The 12,476-nt window shown below is 36.8% G+C and overlaps 1 protein-coding gene across 1 annotated transcript in view; it reads right to left on the reverse strand.

Annotated features, from left to right (window-relative positions):
• The window catches only part of LOC140167834 (N-acetylglucosamine-1-phosphotransferase subunits alpha/beta-like), a 59,988-nt gene extending 48,394 nt beyond the window's left edge, over positions 1-11,594 (reverse strand). The window contains exons 1-2 of the mRNA XM_072191125.1: positions 11,374-11,594; positions 4,455-4,540 (exon numbers count right to left, since the gene is read on the reverse strand). Coding sequence (XP_072047226.1) covers positions 4,455-4,540; positions 11,374-11,487 — 200 coding nt within the window. The 5' untranslated portion in view covers positions 11,488-11,594. The remainder of the gene's footprint in view (positions 1-4,454; positions 4,541-11,373) is intronic.
• Positions 11,595-12,476: the final 882 nt, after the last annotated feature.

Raw genomic sequence — 12,476 nt, forward strand, 5'->3', positions numbered from 1 at the left:
TATGCAGTCAGATTATGGTCATAATTAATATATACATGTAGCACTCAGGTACAAATCAAATGTTGTTTAAAGGACAACAAGGGAATGTTTGTTTAAAGGAAGAGAGGAGACCATTGTACCACCTGGAGTCTGTTTTAAAATATTGTGGTATCACTATCAGTCTTAAACAAAGCAAAAAGCAGACCGAGGAAAAAAGAGGATCATGAAGACATTATGTGTACAATTGCATTATAAATCTGGACAATGAACATGACCATCATTTAATACTGCTTGCTTTTTAAAACACTGTTTCAGTACAAAAAATGTAAGTTTTGTTTTTAGCAATGGTTTGAACTGTTTTGTATGTATAGCTAGTATAACTCTTCTGTAAAGTTGTTAGCAAAGTTGTACAAAAAAATGGAGAATATTTACTGATGTCAACGCATTTGTATACAACAAGATAACTCAGTTAGTACAAGGTATAAATACCTATTTTAGTATGTTTGCTGCTTCTGTATGCCTTATCAAATTGAATTAGACCATTTAATACATGTCTGGTGTCCTCAAGGGTGAGTTACAGTAAGAACATGGTAAGGTAAAATTTTCTGTTAAAAAAATGAAATCCGTTGGGTCATTTTTCTAGCCCCGCGCAAAATATGGTAAACATTACTGAGGTATAGAAAGTTATATATGCTTGGAAAGCTCTGACTGTGAGGAATTCAAATCTGCAATAATGAATCTTGTAGGGTATGGAGCATTTCTTCAAAAAAAAATTTCCAACAGTATGTTTTTTCATGAATTTTGGAGGTTCTCAAATTCATAACCTTTTAGGGGTACATCCTATGTTAATTTTAAGTGCATTTTTGAACTCCTCAGGCAATTTGCTTCCAGAAAATGTATACTTTTGTGGGGTTAATGCATAGTTTGAAAAAGTTATAGCCATTGAAACGAAAATACATGCGATTTCCGCAAACATAAAGTGTGTCACACGAAATGGGCCCAACTTAAAACGCATGGCCTTATACGAAAAATTCTTATGGAGGACTTATTTTTTTGGAACCGTTTAGTTCTCAGAGGCTACTAAATTAAAGGGATGCCAACCAAAAATGATGGGACAGGGATATAGGAAGAGGACTAATTTTAGAAGCAGGAGGAAAACCGGAGCACTCAGAGAAAATCTTGCGAGGACGAGCATGAATTGGCAACCAGACTTACATTGGCAATGCAGGGAATTGAACCCAGGCTGCAATGGTGAGAACTGAGTGAGGAGACCACTGCCATACCAGCTTCTGCAGTCATTAGCTATTCCATGCGTTTGACATTTAGAAACACTGTCTACAAACCGTGGACATCCATGGTTCCTGTATGTCCACTGTTGTACAGATTTTCTAAAATGTGTATCCCCGTTTAATTTGCCACTATTTACAAACACCCCTCCCACATACCCAACAACAACAAAACATGAAATGAGAAAATAATGGTTCACACATATTGTTTTGTATCTTACCATTGCCAGGGCCAGGGCCTAGATTTCGATGAGAATCACAGAATCGATTCTCGTAATGATTCTCATAAGATTCGGTTGCGAGAATCAACTTCTCTCATTGCATCATACAGTAAGTGCAGTGACTATGATAGATTTTGATTCTTGCAAACCAAGACGAAATCTAGGCCCTGATTGCACATTGGATATAGTAAGTGCATTATATTGTACATATATACAATGTAATCAGGAGTCTCAATACTACATTGATCTGCTATAACTTGCCCACTTTTAGGGTATTATTCATTATTATGTCTTCAGAATCTTGCATCCTATACCTTTGTACATAACCTTGCTGTCTGATAAATTTGTATCGGTCACCTGGAGCTACAGGGTTTTTTCATATCTGTAGCATTTTTGACCAAAAAATCACATTTTCGACCAAAAATCATATTTTTGACAAAAAATCACCTTAATTGACTAAAAATCATGTCAAAAAAGTTGCATTTTGACCAAAAATCATGTTTTTGACCAAAAAAAGATTCTGAAGACATAATAATGATAAAATTGGACGGATAATTTACGCATGATACCTGAATTTATCAGTCTCGCTAGAGTTTTCAAATATCACGCTCGACTTCGTCTCGCATGATATTTGAAAACTCTAGCTCGACCGATAAATTCAGGTATCACACTCAATCCGTCCAATTTTATATCAGTACCGGTACAAAATAATTTTGTATCAGTACACAATTTGTGCAAAGCAATTAATAAGACAATACTAAAGGGCTATTCCAGTTGAAATCCATACACCCTCGTATGGAAGACATGACCTTAATCTCCCACACAAGGGTGCAAATTTCAAATGAAGTCACCCACACAGGTAACCCCATTTGAAATTCACACCCCTTGTGTGGAAGACTAAGGTTATGTCTTTCATAGGGGGGGGGGGTATGGATTTCAACAGGAATAGTCCAATACAGTGGCACCTGGTGACAAATTATATATACAGCTACATTTACCATTTTGTATTATTAAAATTATGTTTGCAATATACTGTATACTACTAAATAACACATATGTTCAATTAAATGCACATGTTGTCAACTGTATACAAAACTTCACTGATGACTCATCTGATCACTGCTGACCAAAACCAGTGGTGTTGACAAGTCATAATATTACTGGGGTTGAAAAAAACTGAATTTGCCCAGGAAATGTGCAACTATTAATAAATTTCACTGGTGCCTAGAATCCTCAATCAGAAACTTTTATTTTCATTCATTTTTATGGAGTGAGAATTTTGAAATGGGATGCAATTGTAAAATACATGTAGACTACTTTGCAAGCAACAAGTTTCAAAACCAAACAAAATTAATACATTCATGACAAGAATACATGAAAATACATATTTCAAGTTGAATGTAATTAAATAATTCCATAATAATTGAGACATTACAAAGATATTTTTGTCTCTACCTTTAAGGGCTGGGGTATGAACGTTTGGACAGTATTTATTTTGGGACATCAGAGCACATCAGACATATCGAATTGCATTCTGAATACGAAGAATGTCATTCTGATATCAAATAATTTTGATTTTTTGAAATTGCAATTTAATACACATTTTATGGCAAATCATTAAAATTGATATTTTTGATATTTAACAGTACTTGAAGTAAACTTTATAAATCTGATGATTTATACTTAAAAAGTGTATGTAGGTGGGATGAAAAGCCGACGATCAATTGAAAATTTTGACCTTTCGTATTGAAGATATGGATTTTTTTTCCCAAAACACACAAAAAATTAGGTCTTTTTGGGAAAAAAATCCATATCTTCAATATGAAAGGTCAAAATTTTCAATTGACCGTCGGCTTTTCCTCCCTGCTACATACACTTTAAGAATATATCATTAGATTTATATAATTTACTTCGAGGACTGTTATATATCAAAATTTGAAAAATATCAAATTTTTATAATTTGTCATAAAATTGGTATTATATTGTGATTTTCAAAAAATGAAAATTATTTGATATCAGAAAGACATGCTTCGTATTCAGAATGCAATTCGATAGGTCTGAGGTGCTCTCATGTCCCACAAAAAATACTGTCGAAACACAATAAACGCTCATTTTAGATCCCTTAAGGGTTCATATGTAATCTTCTACTTCTAGTTATTCCTTCATGTAATTTTACGCGGAATTAGGGTTAGGATTAGCTTACATGAAATAATTACATGAAGGATCAACCCAACTTCTACACACAATCTATATGATGTTGATGTACAGACAGAACTGGTACAAGTTCCCCTAATCATAATGTCCCAACAATTATATGAGCATGTACGGAAAGCATTCAAAGCAATAAGCACAAAGCGTAAGAGGAAACCTACACCATGCCTCCAGATAACATTCAGACTTTCTAGGAACTTGGAGCAGAGTGCTGAACATTTTCTGCAAAAGTGTGTGCGAAAAGTCTGAATGTTATCTAGTGTTTTCTTGACCTCCAATCTTACACCCAGGGAGTGTAGATTTCAAATGGAATCACCCATTCAGGGTGTATGGATTTCAACTGGAATAGCCCATTAATTACCGTAACCACTCGGGTATAAGCCCAACCCCCTAGATGGCAGATTTCACTTCAATAATGGGGATGGGCTTATAACCGGGGAGGGGCTAGTACTTGAATTTAGAAATAAGAAAAATCTTCCCCGTTTGTATATGCCCAATGTACCAGTAATTACTATCATATGTCAATTTCTTAAAATTCTAAGTGTGGAATGTTAATTATCAATTGATTTTTTTTTTTTATATTTGTTCTTAAATGTGAGAGAAAAGCATTGATTTGATATAAGAACTTGGCCAAAATTTTAGTACTGGGCTTATAGCCGAGTGCACCCTTGTTCCCAGAATGTTTGGAAAAATAGGGGGTGGGCTTATACCTGAAGGTGGGCTTATACCCGGGTGGTTACGGTAATTAATTCCTTACCTGTTTTGAAATGCCACTCCAGCAATGTTATCGTGATAAATATTAAATAGTGCTGAATATTGGTCCCTACTCCACTCCATTGCAACCTGAAAGATATGGAAGACAAAGTTTAGTTAAAGATCAGTTTTCTATTTATTTCATTTGGCATATATTTATACAATACACACTCATGAAAATTGTTAGTGTTTTTAATATTTTCAACCATGAATGATCCTAGCATTTACCTCTAGGTCCAGGGACACTCTGAAACTGAAAAAAATGAATAACTTTTTTTTTTTCTTTTTGAATTTCTGGTACCCGGCCAGGAATTTTCTGCCCAGGTAATAGCCTTCAAGGGCGGGACTTGAACTCCGGGGACTCACTCCCAACCTTCTTTGGAGGTGAACAAACATTTTGTGATCAAAAAATTGCAAATTTGGGCAATTTTAAGGCAACATACTTTTGGTCATAAATTTGTAGGCCTAATTATTTAACCTGCAGACATGGTTGAACCATCATTTTTTTATGAAAATTGTCATCTTTCATTTTATTGAATTTTAAAGGAGACATTTTAAACTTCAAAATTGTATGGTTCTTCCTAGCAATGGATGGTGTTTATGCGCTACGCACAAGCGCAATGCCTATAGACATTGATCCACAAGCCTCAGCACACTTTACTGGTTGCCGCTGACCACTACGGCCTAGGCCTGTTATCGACTGTCGTATGTGATGTGTCGTATTATCATCAATATGACCCTAATTATCCAACATGTATGTCAAAATAAATTGTCCTTTTTCGACACTATGACACATACCAAAAAAGGCGACAAGGTTAAATTGAATACACTTTCAGTCGCCTCCCTTGTGCACACGTCACCCTGACCGTCATCACTACGAAGTAGTTCATGCAGAATGTCAGTCATCATCAAGAAAAGCGCCTGGGGCTGCTGCGGGTAATGCATCAGTTTTTCCAGTATTATGGTCTCAGGTTCAAACAATGTCAAATAAATTACAATCTGTTACTTTTTAACACTCAAGAACTCTAGCAGTAGCTACGAATTTGTATGTGTACGATAGTTACGCATTCGATGCTAGAGTACATTGTATGTTGCATTTTCCAGCAAGCAAGACAAGGTCACCTATCCCTGCCCATCGGAAATCTCCTGCAGCCTATCCAGCGTCTCTCACGGCACCAACATCCAAATTCCTACTCTAAATTACAAACCCGCAAAGACTGTTATAAATATTCATACGTGCCTAAGACAATAGCTGACTGGAACTCTTTGCCAGAACCCATCACTAAATAACATAATAAAACCAGAAGCCTTCAAATCGGCATTACAGGACCACTACGGTATCACGCAACCAAGCAAGACCAATAAGCAAAACTACAAGCGCAGACACTACCCTGACCGTCTGACTCCAGCCAGGAGTGCTGGCCAGTACAACCACCAAGTACCAAGTATCGTTTTTCAGTCGGACAGCCATGCAATTTTTTGCACTGGAGGTTATTTATTCTGTTTAATGTTGAAATTTCGATGAAACTTATTTCGATGAGTCAGCTGTATCTTTTGAGCAAGATATGCCTATTTTGGACAGTCTAAAATTTTGCTGAAGTGTAATTTTAGCAACATTTTTGATGCAATCACCTGTCGTGATCGGCGGTGTTAAATTTGCTTCAAATGAACTTCCATTTAAGCCCTTTCGCAATTCCAGAATCATGATGCATCATGGGTAATATTTGCCGATGAATTGGAGATAAACACGACAAGGCTACTGTAGGCCTACATTTTCAATGGGGTGAACTTTGACGTTTGCATAAAAACATATTGATTTTTTTTATTTCACAGGAAATATTAACATGTATATGATGTATTATGAATGAATAATTAAATGTTTTACAAAAATATGTTTTTGAAGGAAGTGCAAAGTTTTGTGTTTATCTCAACAACAAAATCGGCAAATATTACCCACAATGCATCATGATTCTGATATTGCGAAAGGGCTAAATTGCTTTACACAGTGTCATGCTTCAGCGAATCCGACTAGATTTTGAATGCAATAAGCCCTTTTGCAATTACAACTGCGCATGTGCAAAAACAAAAGTCGCCAAATAAAATCAGAGATAAACACAAGGAAGCTATAAATGTACGGTACATTTCCAATGTTAGACTATGCCATAGTCGAATTTTGAGAAATTTAGAAATAGGCCTATGTTATCAATCTCGATATTATAATGTAATAAAGAGTCTATAAACAAATCTAGTTGCCCAAGATGTAGGCATTCTAAGTGATCATTTGTGTCCTGCCTTACTTTTGTTTTTTAATATTTTTTGAAAGAGGGCTCCCTTCATGCCTACCAGTGATTTTCTAGCAGTCTGTTTTAAAAATACGACTATGGACAAACGATTGCGGTTAAATCAGTGACGCTACGATGAGAATAAAATTGGCTCCACCCCTTGACCAATCAGAAACAGCGAATAGTTTCCGTCTCGTCCATAATTGTACAGGGGTTCTTGTATTTGGCAAAAGATAATACAATTTATTTAAAGAAAAATCAACTGTGGTACAAATCGATCAAGATTATATTTTGTATTTACTGTGATAAATATCGAATAATAACCCAAATAAATAAGAAATACCTGTATGGAAAAGTCAAATTATACAACGCCAACTATTTGTCATCCCGTGGGAAAGTGCAGCAATTTATTTGCCAAAATCGATCAGCAGGAGAAAATACCCCTAATTTGCATATAGCATCTATCTTGGCCTGTTTACAGGTATCACGAACCTCACTTGTGTAGTGCACACACGGTGACAAACCCACAACTGAGTGCAAAATATTGGTATGAGACAGGACATTGTTTTTAAAAATAGGCCGGCAAGATCACATCACAACACAATGTTGACTTTTCTGTTATTTTAGGGGAAGGGGGGGGGGGGCCATAGATTTTTGGAAAGAAAAATCGGGGGGTCATAAAATATTTGGTGAGATAGTTTGTTTATTTTTAATTCAAAAAGACTGATTTCAATACAATTTTAGTTTGTTTAAGGGCTAAGGTGTATTGGTGAGGGGGGAGGAATAAAATTTTGTTGCCGAAATAGGGGGGGGGGGGTCGCAATTTTATTGACGCGGATGTTTTGTTAATTTGGAAGAAAATGCCGGCCCCCTTAATAAACACTAGTTACTTCAGGTGCTTTTGATATTTAATGGCATGCCGAAAGACGGAAAGAGCCTCATGTCCGAAATTCTAAAATAGCTACAAATATAGACGGATTAAGAGAGGCATGAACTAATTTTCCCGTTATTATGAAATATTTATCTTTAAAAAAATGATTACCACAATAATTTAATAATCCGCACAATCGTTCTCCATGTGTCGCGAATAATTTCTTTCCTTGAAGACAATATTGTCCCTGGCTAGAACTATCGATGTAAATGCGTTCATATTTTGCTTCCCAAGGTAAACTCAAATTGTGTGCTTCTTCTAGTCTGGGATTTCCCACCCGACAAAAAGTCCTAGCAAACGGTGCTGCTTTGGTAGAAAATATATTTCCCATATTATATCTAGGCCTAGTTGGTAGCTTAGGAAGGGGGGGGGGGCTAGAATACTCTTCACCCCCCAATAATTTCAGGTGAAGTGAAAAATGTCATTAAAATCCATGAAACTAGGTATTTTTGGCAAAATTTTCTGACCTAAAGAATGGGTCATCAACAAATTCCATTTTGTGAGCCCCCCCCTGCTAACAATCTGGGTAGAATGGTGAAAACGTCTTTACCAGCCATGGAATGATGAAGGACTTCTTCCTGAACCAGTTTACAATTTTCACATCCTAGTGAGAATGCATGATGAATCGCAGTTTTTTTGTATCGCACCCGGCCTCATCAGCAGAATTCCCTGAAGAAGTCTCGGGTGATATTGGCCATGTCATGCAGGGGCGTAACCAGACCTGATCTTCTTCGGGGGCAAGATTGAAAAATTTCCCAATTCTTGACCAAAAGTCGCGAGCGGCTTGCCGCGGAGCGTTAAACGGGTCCAGGGGCCCGCCTTAGGGGCCCTGGTGGGGTCCACCGGCGGGGTCAAGGGGGCGGAGCCCCCTGAAGCTCCTGTTTTTTGGCATGTTTGATGCTAAAAAATCAGTGTTTCAGAGTTCAAATTCCTCTATTTTTCCTTTTCTCTTCTCCTTCCTTTTCTCTTCTCCTTCCCCTTTTTCTTCCCTCTTTTTTCTTTTCTTCTTTCCCCTTTCTCTTCTTCCCTCTTTTTTCCCCTTTTTTTCTCTTCTCCTTCCCTTTTTCTTCCTCTTTTCTCTCCTTCCCCTTTTCCCTTCCCAATTTTTTTTGCTCTTCTTCCCAGTTTTTTTTTGTGTCCGGGGGCAGCTTGCCCCCCGCCACCCCACTGGTTACGCCACTGATGTCATGGTCCGTCTCTAAACAGCGGAGCTAAATAATTTTGTTTATAAATTAATTTAGGTATATTTTACAGCCGGTAGAGACACACTTTTGAAGTTATTTACCCGATCAGGATTTATCCACACACGTACATTGTACCACACATGACACGTGCATGAACGTATTTCTTCAACTGGTTCATCACATATAAACAAACTTTGAAGTTTTACCGCAAGAGAGCCAAACACCACGGGAACAGCATAAAATGAGGTCACAATAATGCAAATGAAATTGATTACTATCGGGAAAATGGTAAGGCCCCGCCTACACAAATGCTGCATCACAATTGGTTAATTTATATGAAATGCATTACATCATGCTATTCTTAGTAGGCCAAAAATCCGACATTCTTGCCATAGGGGCCTGTGTTAAGCATTTTGACCGCAATCGAATGTCAGTAGTCCACTTGGGTATCAAGCTAACAGAGGGCGCACGGTGACTGAATAGATCAGGAAAATCTATCAATTGTGCACACAATCGGAGTTTTTAAAAATGCAAAGGTAATTCTGAATATGCACAATGGCAAGTGGACTACGGAGAAGTCTATTCCAATGTCTGAATGTGGTGAACTGCGCCGTTTGCATAAAAACATCTTGTACTGGAATTTTGCCGATTATTTTGTCTTTAGGCCCTTCGCACTTGATTATTAGTTTCCTGTTAAAGATTTTGAATTTTCTTTATTTAGTTTGAACTATTACAAGCAACTATTGACTCATTTTGACTAGAGCAGGCATTTAATTATTTCACAACAATATTTGATTTTATAAATAAGTGAAGGTGGAGTTGTACTCCTTGTTTATTCATCATTATTGTTGATATCAGGGGTCGATTTAGAAAATGAAATTTACATGCACAACTCTGTTTTTTCCTCAAAATTGGCTGAATAACACAAAATTTTGCATGCACAGGCAAAATTCTACATGCACAGAGCCAAAGTTACATGCATTTGTGCATGTAAAACCCCTATAAATCGAACCCTGGTTGATATTATGAAAGTCAGAAAATGGCAAGTAGAAGTAGTTGAAAGTTATTTTAAAGGAGAAAATTAGAAATAAAAATAAAATAATTAATTATTTTGAGATTTTCAATTTTGGACGCGGGCGGTAAACAGGAAACTAATCAAGTGCGAAGGGCCTTATTTCTTCATGATACCAATATATCTAAATCAAATATCAAATACAATGTATCATGAAGAAATAAAGACAAAATAATCAGCAAAATGCTAGTACAAGATGTTTTTCTGCAAACGGCACAGTTCACCGCATATATAGGAAATGTACATTTTTTCCCCATAAGGCCCATGAAAGTCAATTCCAAGTTTATCGTCCCTTTTTTTTCCCAGGTTGGTGAGGTGACTTTTTCATTTTTCATTTTTCATTATTTCATCAGATTTCATTATTGGCCTAAAGTGCGTGTTGATTTAAAGCCACACTCATACATGTTATTTATAAACATGTTTTTATATGGGTAGGGACTAGAAAAGTTAGAAAAGAGCCTGGTTTTGGTTCCAAGTTATAAATTTATATGTTTTACAAACAAAAATATATGTTTCCAATTGCTAAAACTGGTGAAAACACTGATACTTTGAAAATAATGAATTATTTTGGCATTTTTGAAAATTTGACGCTGGTGTTTTTGGTGTCCAAAAAGTGACGCGGGCGGGGGACGATAAACTCGGAATCGACTTTCACGCGCCTAATGCATGTAATGCATTACGCGTCTGCTGAATTCTGGAATTGCGAACGGACTTATGGTCTCTACTAGCTTAGAATGTGAAGCTATCGATGAGCAAATATAATTTAGGTATGCCAGGCAAACACATTTGCTGGTCAGCCAAATTCGCCGACAATGTCAATGCATTTCTACATAGAAATTTAAAACAACTGGTCAAGAAAGAAACCTACATAAATATGTTTTCTATACTTCACTTGACCCAAATATATGATTTTTTATGGTGATAAGTCACTCGCGACATGGAATTTTAGAGGATTTTGATAGCAGTTCCATTAAAAAAGCTGCTATCATCATGAGACTAAGATCTAGAAACACCCCCGAAATGCCGTTTTGGGGAATTTTGCTAGCTGAAATCTTTTTGACATTGTTTGATGAAAGTCAATCTTTGACAAGATGTAACTTTCTACGGAAAGTGCTATGAAAAAAAGGTTTTCATTTTTGGCTTTGTTTACTCAATTAAGGGCTTTAATTTGATATATAAAATGATGCAGTTTGATGGCAAATTTGAATTCACCTAGCATACCTATCATGCCTATAGTATATCATTCTTGGCTAGAACTTCTCTCGAGCAATCTGTTAATTTTTACATTATCACACATGACAAATATTGTAACTATTGTCAGTATTGATGATTGGGGCTTTGTTTAACGGTACATTTATTATGAACTCTTGCCCTGACTCCTGAATCAATGTTCATTTCTCTCTCACACACACTCCGGCCGACAGAATGTGTTGTGATTTTAAATTTAAGCTTACCTCTCCAAATTGAAATGCCGATACGAGAACAAATACAATCCCCGTAAAAATTAATAGCACACTATATCGGTGAGACAAGACGGTGTACGTCTGCTTTTGTACTAGTTTAAACATGGTGCGACTTTGAATGTGATTAATAAATAGGAAAGAGTTCAAATTTCGATGTTACAACACACATACTACACGTAAAATCAACATCTCCACCGTGGCATGGGTGTCGCCATTTTGTGTACTTATTAATACTCTCGACTGCAGGGGCGAAGTAACTTACACGACGCGCAATGTGTACGGTAGTTCAACGCATACGTCCACCTACGTGTTTATTTATTCATGATTGCCGCAGCTGAGACTTATGTTTAGTATTTCTATTAACTTTTTTTTTAATATAAGGGACCGTTCACAAACACTTGTCATCGCGAAAATTTTTCAGCCCCCCCCCCCCCTTTTCAGATCTCAAAAATTCCAGGGCCCCCCTTTTTGAAAAGAAAATTATGGGTCACCCCATAGAAAAGCATATAAACTCAATTTTCCCGGGAAAATTTGTGGTCAATGTTTTCAGGGAGGGTCATTCAAACTTTTAAGGGCCCTTCCCCCATTTTGCATAAGGGCCGGCCCCTAACGAGTGTTGAAGTTGTGAACGGTCCCTAATGATAAATTAATAGGACATAATTATGTCTATAATAGGCCTAAATTGTCCATAAGTTCGTGACATCATAGAATAGGCCCCTTATATTGCTTCCAAACCAGGTCTCACAAGTTTTGGTCGGAGGGGGAGGAGGCAAAATAAAATTTCGGGGGCACAGGCGAAAAAAAATTGCTGTTGCTTAAACATAGGCCTACATAGGTCTATCTACTGGACGATGTGCGCGTGTAGCGCCCAAAATTTTGTATTTTACAATATTTTGGCCCATGAATTGCATGATATTTAAAAAACAAAAACTTTTTTGACCCCCTCCCCCTCCAATGGGTGTTGTTGTGGTCATTAAAATAACCCAGGCCAAAATCACCTGCTTCCGAGTTCACGCATCAGCAAACACACTGTTTATTATAAACAACAACTTAATAATTATTTATTGATTAGTGCAGTATGGCTGTCAATCAAC

The sequence above is a fragment of the Amphiura filiformis genome, chromosome 13 (assembly GCF_039555335.1).
Source record: "Amphiura filiformis chromosome 13, Afil_fr2py, whole genome shotgun sequence".
Lineage (NCBI taxonomy): Eukaryota > Metazoa > Echinodermata > Ophiuroidea > Amphilepidida > Amphiuridae > Amphiura > Amphiura filiformis.